This window comes from Cricetulus griseus, chromosome 4, assembly GCF_003668045.3.
Source record: "Cricetulus griseus strain 17A/GY chromosome 4, alternate assembly CriGri-PICRH-1.0, whole genome shotgun sequence".
NCBI lineage: Eukaryota > Metazoa > Chordata > Mammalia > Rodentia > Cricetidae > Cricetulus > Cricetulus griseus.
The window spans coordinates 100,268,378-100,281,708 of NC_048597.1; the positions used below are offsets into that span (position 1 = coordinate 100,268,378).

The window sequence follows — 13,331 nt, forward strand, 5'->3', positions numbered from 1 at the left end:
AAAGACAATGTGTGTCCCAGGTCCCTCTGGGTTCTCAGAACCCCCAGATTGGGAGAGAGCCAAGGGGAATCTCAGGGTTGCAGGGATACAAGACCACCCTGAGACTCCTTCCTTCCCCATAGGAGACACTCTGCTGCCCCCTTGTGGCTTCAACAGAGTTAATGTCATCTTGTTTCCTAAGAAATTTTCTAGAGGTGAAGGCCTTGACCTATTGGGAAGCTGGTGGGGGACACACAATGCAACTCCTACCTCTTCCCCAAGCCATGCCACTCATGCTGACATAAGCTAGTAACACTGAGAAATATTGTCTACACCTGGCTGAGTCACATGCCAGCTTTGTGACCTTGGGGCATTATGTCACTTGCACACACACACACATACACACACACACACACACTGTGACAGGGACTTGCTGGCAGGGCCTTGGTGAATTTTGGTGTAGAGAAGGACTTGAGCTCTTAGAAAAGTCACTGGCAGTTAAGGAGGTAACATCATCTCTTCCAGGAAGGGACATGTTTCAAGGTCCCATGCAGCCACTCATGCTGTGACATGGAGTCACTGTCTGAGAACCAGCTTCAGGATTGTGTAGCTCGATGGGTAAAACACAGAAGCCATGGAAGCCACACACTCAGCTCAGGAAGGTTTATTCATTGAACTCAGGGAGCCCCTGGGAGAAATCCAAGAGGGCTACCCTAAAGAAGAGGGCGGGACAGCTGGAACTGAGGCCCCTTGGGTGGCCATGAAGGGGTCCAGGAGCCTCTCTGGAGTCCTTGGGAGCCCTCAGCTACAGCCCAGCTGGGTTTTCAGCTCCTGGAGCTGTTGGCTACTGATGTTGTTGCCACCACACACGATGACCACAATGGAAGCCAGGGCCGGGCCCAGGCGGCCTTCAGCCTGGAGCCTCCCCAGGATGCCTGAGTATACAGCAGCCAGGGCGGCCCCACAGGCAGGCTCCACCAGCATGCGCTCATCATCTGTTGGGAGGAATTGGGAGGGCTGTCAGTCAGTGCTCAGCAGGAGGGGTCCATTCTGCCAATCCATCCATCCATCCATCCATCCATCCATCCATCCATCCATTCTGCCATCACAGGTTTGACTTTCTACAGATCTACTCCTTACTCCATCACTTGGCTGTCTCTTTGTCCATCCATCAGTGTAGTCTTCATCTGTAAAGACAGCCAGACAGCCAGGAACCATCCATCCATCTCCTACGTTCATTCATCAACCTGCTCATCAGTGTGTTCATCTACCCACCAATTGATCTACCCATACATACATACATACATACACACATTCAACCATCCATCCACACACACATCCATCCATCCAACCATCCGCCCACCCACCCATCCACCCAACCACCCACTCATCTACCTACCCACCCATCCTCCCACCAATCCATCTGTCCATCCACCCACCCATGCACACATCTATCCTCCCAACCCCCCTCATATATTTACCCACCCACCCATCTACACATCCATCCACTGAAAATCCATCATCTATTTACCCACCCATCCACTCACCCATCTATCATCCACCCATCCACCCATCCATCCACCTGCCCACCTACTCATCTGCACAACCATCCATCCACCCACCCACCTATCCATCCCTACTTACCTGCCCCCCCACACCCTTTCATCCTTCTCTCCCTCCACTGCCCATCCATCCATTACTCATCTTCCCCTTTCACTTACACATTCATCCATTCATTCAACAAATACTTCACTCTCTTCCTGCCTCTGTGCTTAGAAGACCCTAGGGACATAACAGTGGCTAAGACACGAAGACCTATGCCCACCCAATCATACCCCAACAGTAGATTAAAAACCAGGAAGCTGTAGGCAGATGGGTTAGTGTATTGGCAGTCTCTAGTTAGTGAGATTAGTTAGTGTGAGGAGATTCAGGTGGCTTCCTGGAGGAGACACCATAATGGATTACTAGTCATCACCATGGACAAGCGGTAGGAGATAGGGCCAGGATAGACATCCAGAGGCAGGAAGGTGGGAAGAGCATATGCAAATGTCCTGGGGCTGCCTAAGACCTTCCCCTCCTCCCATCCACTACTGGACACACCCCACGATGTCACCACTGCCCAGCCAGTCCTGTCACAGATGCTGGGGACACAGCTGATGCAGACAGATGGATGGATGACCTACGTCTCACTTACCCAGAAACCTCTGCACAGCTCTCACAGCCTCCTGGTCTTCCACCACCTCAGAGAGTACCTCACACTCCTTCGCACACTCCAAGGTCCGTGCAGCGACCGTCTTGGCTCCCAGGCTCCTGGCTACACTGCAGGAAGAGTAGACACATCAGAGCTCCACCCTGCAGGTCCCACGTCACCCACAACCTGTGATGGACAGGTCCCTGTCAGGAGGCCCAGACATGCTCAGATGTCGTGTATACCACGAGCAACTCATGAGCATGCTTGGTCTTCTCCCGGATGCTGACCTTAGAAAGTCACCACAGAAGGGGACATTGGCCATCTGATCACTTTATTTACCAATGACTATTGACGATGGATGTCTTCTAACTCTCACTGGAGGGAAATGTGCCATGTGCACACTTCTGTTCTAATCCTCACAGCCCTCCCACACACACTTTGAGTCAGAGGAGAGGAGGATCAGAGAGGGTAAGTAACTACATCAGGAACACACAGCTAGTCTATACCAGAACTCCAACCTAGATGATCTCAGGACTGGGGTCACCTCCCTGCTACTATCCACAGCGAGTTAAGAGTTTGTGTTTTGAACCCAGAGATATCTTTGGGGACCTCTGACTCCCAAAGAACCCAGACCACTGAGGCTGGAGCCAGAATGTCTACTTTCTGACTTTGACTCTGCACTAGCTGTGCAACCTTGGGAAAGTCGCTTGACCTCTCTGGATTTCTTCATCTGAATGATGGAACTTTCTGAAGCTGTCACGAGGCTTGAGCAAGTAGACACCTGTAAGGCACTTAACGCAGGACTGGACGTTTAGACAAGTGTTGGTTGTGGTTACTATTGCTGCTGGGGTGACTAAGTACACAGATGGAGCAGAGGTGATAAGCAAGGAAGCGAGCGGGTGTGGTGGCACAAGCCTGTCATCCCCTGCACTGGGGAGGCTGAGACAGGAGGATGACAAGTTCAAGGTCAGCCTGGGCCACAGAGAGAGAGATCAGGACCAGCCTGGACAACTTAGTGGGACCCTGTCATAGCTCAGAATCAGAACATTTGCTCAGCATGTGTGATCCCATGCCCAGCACAGGACAGAGTGTAAGTGAATAAACACCCACCTGGTACACTGTGGGGAGCATCAGGACCCAGCACCCACAGGGTACACTGTGGGGAGCATCAGGACCCAGCACCCGCAGGGTACACTATGGGGAGCATCAGGACCCAGCACCCACAGGGTACACTGTGGGGCAGCATCAGGACCCAGAACCCACAGGGTACACTGTGGGGCAGCATCAGGACCCAGAACCCACACGGTACACTGTGGGGGAGCATCAGGACCCAGCACCCAGCACCCCAGGAGACAGCAATGGGGTCTCTCTGTGGTAACATCTAGTCTGAGCTACAAGAGATGAGGGAAGACAAGCAAGACAGATGAGGAGTGTCCTGGGCATGGAAATAACACATGCAAAGGGGCAGGGGCAGGACAAATTTTCAGTCACTACAAGGACAGAAAGAGGCCTCGGCAGAGGGAGGAAGGGAGAAGACCTGGAGTTTTGCTGCAGGCTTGGGAGAAGGGCAAGGATGGGCACAAGCTGAGGCTGAGTTGTAGGGGGGTGTGGCTCAGTGGGCTACAGAGATAGTTCAAGTCAGCCTTGAACAAAGAAAGTGGGGCTCGGTGGCAGAGTACCATAGTCCAGGCTGGCCTGAATTCTCTCAGTAAGGCACTATATAAGAAGCCTCAAGCTCCATTCCTAGCACTGAACAAAGATTCTAGCTCAGTGGGTCTGGTGCTTGCCTACCATGCGTGAGGCCCTGGGTTCTATCTCCAGCACCCCATTAACTGGTTATGGTGGGTTACGCCTATAATCCCAGCACTTGGAAAGAGGATCAGGAGTTCAAGGTCATCATTTGCTACATAGTGAGTTCAAGGCTAACCTGGGCTACATGAGATCCTGTCTCGAGATTTTTAAAAAAGACCACTGAACTACAGTTTGAATAAGTGAAGAGTGTAGTCTTGTCCCACATGTCTTCATGTAGATGTCACTCCCCCAAAACAATGGCCACAAGACTGGTCCAGGGCACAGGGGAGGCTGCTGTGCCACTCCAGGGTTCAATGATTGTGGTGGTTTGAATATGATTGACCCCATAATCTCATACAGAGTGACACTGTTAGGAGGTGTGGCTTTGTTGGAGGAAGTGTGTCACTGTGGGGGTGGGCTTTGAGGTTTCCTATGCTCAGGATACTGCCAAGTGTCACCGTCAACTTCCGGTCTCATTAGCCTGGCTCCACCTGCCTCTGCCTCTGAAGGACTAGATTATAAGCACACACCACCACACTCCTTTTACACAGGTCCCGGGGACTGAACTCTGGTCCTCATGTTTGCAAGGCAGGAACTTTACCCATCCTGCATGCCTGTCTCCCTGGCCAAGTTTTCGGTCATTTCTTACAGCAGCCCTAGGAAACTGATCGCTTGTGTACGCAGGTGTTTGAGGCAGGGTCTCTCACTGCATCTGGAGCTCACCTCTTCTGCTAGGCTGAGTGGCCAGCAAACCTCTGGGATGTGCCACGTGCTGCCACCGCACCCAGATTTTGTTGGTGTGGAGTATCTGAGCTGGAGTCTTCACGCTTCTGAGGCCAGCACTTTACCCACTGTGCTGCTCCAGCACCACCCCACCTTTATTTTGAAGCAGGGTCTCTCTATGCAAGCTCAGGCTGGACCCTCATTCTCAAGCCTCCTGCCTCAGCCTTTTAAGTGCTGGGATGACAGGGGTGTACCCATAAACCCAGCTTTTTTCACACCCTCAAATGTGGATCTTCGTGACAGTGGTTAGAATTTCAGAACAAGCAGACGTTTAGGGTGCTCCCACTCCCACTACCATGGACAAAGAGACCACAGGATACAGACATCCCATCCTCTACCCCCTCAGATGATCCACCCAGACTCACCTGGTGATATCTGGCAAAGCGACCAGCCTGCCTGCCTGCAAGGCCGCGTTGAAGCTGTGTGCCCCTCGGGTCTCCATGGCAATAATGGGCACATGCTGCCAGCCTACCTCCAGCAGGCCTGCAGTCACACCTGCTAGGAGCCCTCCACCCCCGACGGCCAGCACCACGGCACCTGGTGGGGTCCCCAGTGACTCCTTCAGCTCCCGCACTAGGCTGGCATGGCCTTCCCTGTTGGGTGGGAGTGGAACAAATTATGGGACTCTGAGGACAGGTGACCCCTCCTTGGCCACTGAAAGAGGTGAGATGATACAGCAGGGCCCCCTCTGCTTTGGCCTTACTCCACCCACTCACTCCTTCATCCACCTACCCATCTCCTCATCACCCTCCCAGCCTCTTTCTTGCCTTATCTCATTCAGTCTTCCCCACTTTGGGAGGAAATATCCTTATCAGGGAGGGTTAAGAGGGACCAGCCTGTGATTTAGGACCATTTGGGATTCTGGAAGTAGAATCTGTCTCTATCCCCCTGACCAGCTGTGTGCCCTTGGGCAAGTGCCTTGACCTCTCTGTGCTGCAGTGGGCTTCCCAGAAGATGAGTAGGCAGTGAGGGAATGCCAGCAACCTGCATCCAGCCCCAAGGCATACATTTGATAAAGAATATTTTATATTACAATTTCTGTTCTATTGATGGAGAAACTGAGGCACCGACAATGAGGAGCTTTGCACAAAACACAACTCTCAAGAAGTAAGGTCTGAACCCACGTCTGCCTGGATTCAAAGGTTCTTCTCCTTTCTGGGCCTCAGTTTCCTTAGGCCCTGACTCAATGAGGGTCCCCCACTCCGGCACGCTGGGAACAAAGCCCCAGGCCTTACCATATCAGGGGATGGTCAAATGGGGAGACATTCACCCAGCCATCCCTTGTGGCCAAGTCTTGAGCCCTTATGTTGGCTTCATCCCAGACCTAAAGAGAAGGAGAGGCCCTGGAAAAAGCTGACTCCACAGAGACAGTGGCAGAGACTGGGGTCTCCTATAGGCCTGCAGTCCTGAGGAAGACCACACCTCCCTCAGGTGAGGGAGGATTGCAACCTCTGTGTGGGTCAAAGCACACCTGTTCCTCCCTCATATGAAAGCAGGGCCAGAACAGCTCAGGGTGTGCAGGCAAAGTCAATGGATTCCAGGGCTGGTGACATGGAGCCCACTTCGGGCCCACAGGGGGTAGGGGGGACAAATCCCTCACCCCAACCCCACATACTAGCTGGGTCCCTGCAGCCTATCCATGAGAGCCTCCGTCACCCTAAGGTGGTCCAAGTGAGTTGAAGCATAGATGTAGGCGAGCTGGCCCCTGACACCTCTGCCCACCATAGGTCACCCACCCCTCCTGAGCTCTGAGGAAACCCAGGTGGCACAGACATGCCCTATCCTGTGGTGTTGCTTCCTGCCTCACCCTGCCCCACCCTGTTCCAGGATAGATGGGTGGGTGAGTGGATGCTAAAGGGAAGAAAGTGGAGAAGCAGAAATCAGCGAGATGTGGTAGCCCACACCTTTAATCCAGCGCTTGGGAGGCAGAAGCAAGTGGAGCTCTGTGAGTTTGAGGCCAACTTTGTCTACATAGTGAGATCCGGGACAGCCAGGGCTACACAGAGAAACCCTGTCTGGAAGAAAAAAATAAACAAGAGGAAAAGAAGCAGAGGAGGGGGAAAGAAGAAAGGGCTGGAAGGAGGTAGGGAGGCTCCACAGTGGTGGTGACTTTGGGCACCACGGTTCAGGGAAGGGACAGCTTCAGTGTGGGGGTCTTCTGAGGTCCCCATTACTTTTCATTGGGGTGTCAGCAAGAAACGACACAGCCATCATCGAAGACATTTTGTCTTATCAAACTGCCAGTCTTTCAGGTTCTAGTACCAAGTGTCAGTGAGGATGGCGGACACTCTCCAGCCCTCTGACAGGGGTCTTCTCAGGGTGGGACAACACGTCCAGAGGTCCCAGCCTGTCCCACCCGTTCTCTCTTCTCTCCACCCTCCTGAGAGAAGACTGAAGACCAAGACACTGGTTCTGGCCAGTAGAGGCAATGCTGTGGGGTGCGGTGGGGTAGGGTGGGGTGGGGGAGAACTCAGCACCCCTCCCCCAGCCCTCTGCCCTTGCTTTCCACTCCTTACCTTCCCAGTCAGCTGGACCTCCGCCCCCTCTCCCTCCAGCCGCCTCACCACCTGCATGGAAGTGTTCTCTGGGAGAACGATGGTAACAGGGATGCCCAGCTTCCGAGCCGAGTATGCGGCTGCAATGCCTGCATTGCCCCCTGGGAGCAGTGGAGGGAGGAGTTCCTCAGATTTCCACATGCCTGCCCCAACCCTGTAAGTCACCTGTGTATCTGCCCCCCTCCCCAGCAATGGCAGAGGGAGACACCTGATCTACATCGAGCCAATCAGAGAAGGCAGCCTCCTTGCCTGCCCCTTACTGCTTCAGGGGCGAGTATGTTGCCCAGGCTGCTGTGTGACCTGGACAAAGAGGGAAGGAAAAAGGGAAGAAAAAGCAAGAGATAGAGAGCAAGAGAAGACACTGGCTGGATCATGTCTGAAAGCCATTTATCCTGAAGATGTCCAGAACTTGGAACCTACAGCTTTAACCCTCTTTGAGATGGGTCTCTGTCACTTGTGACCACCGTGAATTTCAGATTATTGGGGAGGGACTGAAAACAGTTGGTGTGTGGCTGTCTGAGATGTGACCCAGATGAGGCATGGTGGGCACATGCCTTTATAATCCCAGCCCTTGGGAGGAAGAGACAGGTAGCTCTCTATGAGCTCGAGGCCAGCCTGGTCTACAGAGGGAGTTCCAGGACAGCTGGAGCTACACATAGAGACCGTGTCTCAAAAACCAAAACAAACAAAAACAAAACAAAACAAAACAAAAAAAGATGAAGCTAAACTGGTCCTGGTGGTGCAAGACCTGTAATCAGGAGGTAGAGACAGGAGTCCCACAGCCTTTACAAAGGAAAGAACAAATGCAGGGAGAGGAGGAGGGAGGGAGGGAGGGAGAGAGGCCCTGGACATTGATGGATGGCTCCCCTGCCCCCACCCCAGTCCCGAGGACTCCTAGTAAAACCGAGAGGGGCGGGGTCACCTGAGGAGCACACCAGATGCCTGCATCCCCTCATGGCCATCTGGAGAGAGAAAGGATGGAGTCGGGGGTCACTCCAGTCATGGAGGCCTTTTCAGGATGTGGCTGGGTGCTCCATCCACACCCAACACTCCTCTCCCTCTGTCCTGCCCACACTTCCTCCACGGCCCTGTGTGTCCTCACTCCCCTCCCCAGCGCTGTGCTCACCCTCCTTTACCTGCTGACAGAAATGTCCGATGCCCCGGATCTTAAAGGATCCAGCCGGCTGTACATTCTCATATTTGAGGAAGACGGGCATGCCTGCCACCCGAGACAGTGCCCAGCTCTCCAATAAGGGCGTGACCCTGTGGAAAGGCTCTGCCCTGACACGCTCCACCAAGGCTCCCTCCATTCCTGTGGCACAGATGACCTGCAAGGGGACATGCATGGTTCAGATTCCTTAACTATGACAGGGGAAGGGAGATCAAGGCCTCTGAGCCTGGCCACCCCAAATCCAATCCAGCTTCCAAGCTTCAAGTTTCAGGCAAGTGTCTGCCCCTCTCTGGACCTTGGTTTCCCATCTGAACAAGGCAGATTGTCCTGGGTACCCTTCACTTAGTGTCTGTGGCTGTCCATAGTGCTGGAGACACAGAATGTGACCGAAAAGTAATAAAAAAATCATTCAGTCATTCATTCATCATTTTTCCATAAAAAAAATGCTGGTTAAGCACGTGCGAGGGAGGCAGGGCACTTCCCTAGTCACTTACCTTTGCCGTTGGCAGTTTTATGCCCTCTTCCCTGTCATCCGTTCCTAGTTATACAGCCATGGCCTGTATCTCTAAAAGCAAAGATGCTTTTGTTGTAGTTGCTGTTGAGAGATGGGATCTCCATGTGTGACCCAGGCTGGCCTGGAACCCACCATCCTCCTGCCTCCACCTCCTTAGTGTTGGGATTATAATTATGATGTCACACTGGCCAGAAAGCTTTTGTTTTTGATGTACATATGTAGCTTTACAATGATCTACATTTGGTGATGATTTTATGTCACTACATAACAAATTTGAAGCCAGTCAGGGCCACACAAGATCTGTCTCAAAACAAACAAACAAACAAAAAATAAAAAAAAAAAAAGAGGGGGACGGGCTGGAGAGATGGCTCAGCAGTTAAGAGCACATGATGCTCTTGCAAAGGACCCAGGTTCAGTTCCCAGGACCCATATGGTGGCTCACAAACCGGATGTATCTCCCAATCTAGGGAGTCTGATGCCCTCTTGTGGCCATCTTGGGCACAGCTTGCACACAGTGTGCAGGCATATTTGCAGACAAACACATGTACACCTAAAAATAAATTTTAAAAGATTTCAAAGGTGTCTGGCAAGATGGCTCAGCAAATGCTACTTGTCTCATAAGTCTGATGGCCTGGGTTTGATACCCCGGAACCACTTAGGGTGGAAAGAGAGAATCTAGTTCACAGTGTCGTCGTCACACACACACACACACACACTCACACACTCACACTCACACATACACACTCTCACACACTCATACACTCACCCTTATACACACATCCACACTCATGCACTCACACTGATAATAAATACAATTTTTAAAGGGGGGGGGAGGATGACAGATGTGGTAGCACAAGCCTTTGATCCCATCACTCGGGAGGCAGAGGCAGGAAGAGCTATGAATTCCAGGCCAGCCTGGTCTACAAAGGGAGTTATAGGCCAGACAGGAATACAAAAAGAGACCTTGTCTATAAATAAATTTAAAAAAATAAGAAATGAGGGAAGGAATGTTGGAGAAAGGAATAAGCTGGGTTGCTCACACCTGTAATCCCTGCACTCAAACTCAGGAAACCGAGGCAGGAGGATTGAGAGTTCAGGGCCAGCCTGGGCTACAACATGAGTTCAAGGCCAGTCTGGGCTACAAAGTGAGTTCAAGGACATATTATCAGCTATGTATTGAGAAGGCCTTGTTTCAAACCACCAAAGAAAAGGGACAAAAACAGAAATAAAAACTATCCTCATTTTGGTGAGGCCCTTTGCAGTCCCAAGGTCGGCCACCAGGAGGCCCCTCCAGCCCCTTCCAGTCCCCCCACGCCCCAAGCCTGAACCTCTTACCCTCTCTTACTCAAGGGACTCAAATAGGGAACTGGCCCATGAATCTGACCCTTTATCAGGATGGCCCTGGACCTCCCCAGACAAGGCAAAGACAGAGCAGACCCCTTCATCTCTTTCGGCACTTCTCACAGGGAAGGGGGGCCTATGAGCTGTACCTGGTCCCCAGACTCCCTGTGCTGGCTAGTTTTTAGGTCAACTTGACACAAGCTGGAGTCATTTTGGAAGAGGGAACCTCAACTGATAAAATGACCCTATCAGACCGGCCTGTGGGAAAGCTGTTCATGAATTTTCTTGATTGATGATTGATGGGGGGAGGGTGGGGCCACAGTGGGTGGGGCCATCCCTAGGAAGGTGGTCCTGGGTTCTATAAGAAAGCAGGCTGAGCAAGCCATGGTGAGTGAGCCAGTGAGCAGCACCCTTCCCTGGTCTCTGCTTCAGCTCCTGCCTCCAGGTTCCTGCCCTGATTGAGTTCCTGTCCTGACTTCCTTTGATGACAAATAACAATATAAGTGTAAGCCTATTAAACCCTTTCTTCTCCTTAGAACCGTTGGTCTCACAGCAATAGTAATCCTAAGACATCCCTCATAGCCTGGCTTGACCCACACACTCAGTCTTGCAACCCCAGATCACAGGTTTGGGGGCTAACCAGAGATCAAAGTCAAAAAACAGCTGTGTGACTCAAGTAAGTGTCTCAACCAGCCTGGGTCTATTTCTTTTTCTGTAAAATGGGAACAAACACACACTCCAACTCCCAGGCTGTGGTGTGGATGAGCCTCTGGGACACACTGCCATGCTCCAGGCTGAATACTCTAGGCAGATCCCTTCAATGGGACCTTCTACCAATGCTGCCATGTACACCCTATCTTGCATGTCTAGAAAGTACTGTCAAGGTCCAGGCTGGGGCTTGGGACACGAGGATGATACAGTGGGGAAGAGAGATGCCTACTTCAGAGCCAGCTTGTAGTTTGATGAGGAGATCTACTATAAACCAACAAAATAATAGGAAACTGAATATTAAAGATGAGCAAAATGGTCTCCTCTGGGCATGGAACCTTGGACTAGAAAGATGCAAGTGAGCTAAGCATGAACCATGTTGCACACTGGATGCAGTGCTGTACACCATGGGGTCCTTGTAAGGATTAAGTTCAACTGTGAAGTGAAGGTGCCAGCTGTACCCAGTGTGGTTTGATAAGAGCTAACTTGTTGTGTGAGGCTTGCTGGGAACTGGGCACCATGCCCAGCACCTTCCTTATTATCTCAGAATGCACTGAGAAACCCTGACAGAGTCCTGTATTTAACCCCATTTCATAACTAGGGACCCAGAGTGGTTGGTACACAAGGCCACAGGTCAGGAAATGTGGCTCGGAGTACAAACCCAGGTGTGTGCTTCCACACTGTGTGGCATCTTAACTACTGGGCTTTTGGTATCCTCCTTCTCACCACCATCATCATCATTTATTAAAAATGAGACCCTTTGTTACTTCATTGATAATTATCCTTAAGAGCTGAACCTCGACAAGTAACAGTGGCACACACCTTTAATCCCAGAACTTGGGAGGCAGAGGCAAGTGGATGTCTGTGAGTTTGAGGCCAGCCTGGTCTATAGAATAAGTTCCAGAACAGTCAAGGTTACATAGAGAGACCTGACTTGAAAAAATCAAACACAAGCACAAAAGAGAGCTGAAACTCTGTCCGAAGGCCTCTATGTCCCTTTTGGTGACGGCAGCCTCATTGCCATCAGGGTGGGGACCCATCTGAGCCAAGGTCTAGGGACCCCTTGGTCCACTCCTCACTGTGGCAGCTGCTGGGCGGCCTGGGTGAGGCAGTGGAGAGAGAGCCCTGTGACTTCCTTACTGGAACTCACTTATAAGCGCTGTTCACTTTCTCTAGCCCTCATTCCAGCCCTACAGTTCTGGGGTGCTATCCCCAGGGGCCATTTGGGTAGCATACAGCAGCTGAGTTAGGAGAAAGGCTAGAAAGCCAGGCTGACTGCCCCTTCTGCCTGCACAACCTGATTTCCATCCTCAGGGTCCCCAGGGCCCGCCTCCTGGACATGACAGGACAGATGCTACTGGGGTAATAGCCACCCTCACTCCCACAGCCCGCAGCCACTCCCACAATGCCACCCTTACCTTCCCAAAGGACAGTTCCCCAGACCAGCACAGCCTACAGCCCAGCCAGGACCAACCTGGACTCACAGGCCACTAGATCAACTTCCGCCACCAGGGCCTGGCCCCTCCTCCCTGTTAAAGGGACAGTTACTGATTCTGGGGTCCTGGTGAAGACTCACAACAAAAATGACTAATGGGGCTATTCAATCCTCCCCTCCTTCTTCATGCAGCTCACGGCTCATGAATGACCTGGGCTCATCTCACAGATGAGGAAATGGAGGCTCAGAAAGGGAAGCATCCATCCACAGGGGCTGGCCAGCAAGACGTAGAAGGAACCTCTCACCTTGGACTACTTTCATAACACAGCCACCCTAGATCTGACATATGCAGAGCTGTCTTTAGGTCAGGCCACTTTCCCAGGACCACACTTGGGGTCAGCTTAGGTTTGAGACAAGAAAACAAAGATGCAGGGCAGGCATATTGGGTGCATGCCTTTAATGCCAGGAGGCAGAGGCAGGAGGATCTCTGTAAGTTCAAGGTCAGCCTGGTCTATAGACCAAGTTCCAGGACACTCGGGGCTACACAGAGAGACTTTGTCTTAAAAATAAAAAATAATAAAATAAAAGGAAGACAGAAAGAAGACAAGGGGAGCTGGCAGCCATCCTGACATCCTGTCTAGACTGGAAGGGTGACTCTCACGTCAGTCACATTCCCATCTCTGCTGTTTCACAGCCAGCAGAAGAAGCCTGGCTGTTATTTGCTGTTCACAGCAATGGCTGTTCATTCCTTCATGCATTCAATAAATAAATATTTACCAGACACCTACCACCTGCCAAGACCTGAGACCTTTAACCTCAAACAAGATAGCATGTCCCCTGCTCTGTCCCAATGCTCAGGAAGC

General features: G+C 51.8%; 1 protein-coding gene across 6 annotated transcripts; it reads right to left on the minus strand.

Annotated features, from left to right (window-relative positions):
- Positions 1–627: 627 nt before the first annotated feature.
- Positions 628–12,571, minus strand: Sdsl (serine dehydratase like). 6 transcript variants are annotated; one of them, XM_027414159.2, is made up of 10 exons: positions 12,452–12,564; positions 8,965–9,035; positions 8,766–8,837; positions 8,436–8,627; positions 8,222–8,261; positions 7,261–7,400; positions 5,980–6,068; positions 5,110–5,337; positions 2,174–2,298; positions 628–974 (listed from the first exon to the last, which is right to left on the minus strand). In XM_027414159.2, the coding sequence occupies exons 4-10, from the start codon at positions 8,607–8,609 to the stop codon at positions 781–783; spliced, it is 990 nt and encodes a 329-aa protein (XP_027269960.1). In that variant the 5' UTR covers positions 8,610–8,627; positions 8,766–8,837; positions 8,965–9,035; positions 12,452–12,564; the 3' UTR covers positions 628–780. The 6 variants fall into 6 exon arrangements, with proteins under 6 accessions (XP_027269960.1, XP_035299163.1, XP_027269958.1 ...); XM_035443272.1 differs by having other exon boundaries at positions 8,965–9,065; positions 12,452–12,521; XM_027414157.2 differs by lacking the exon at positions 8,766–8,837 and having other exon boundaries at positions 12,452–12,563.
- Positions 12,572–13,331: the final 760 nt, after the last annotated feature.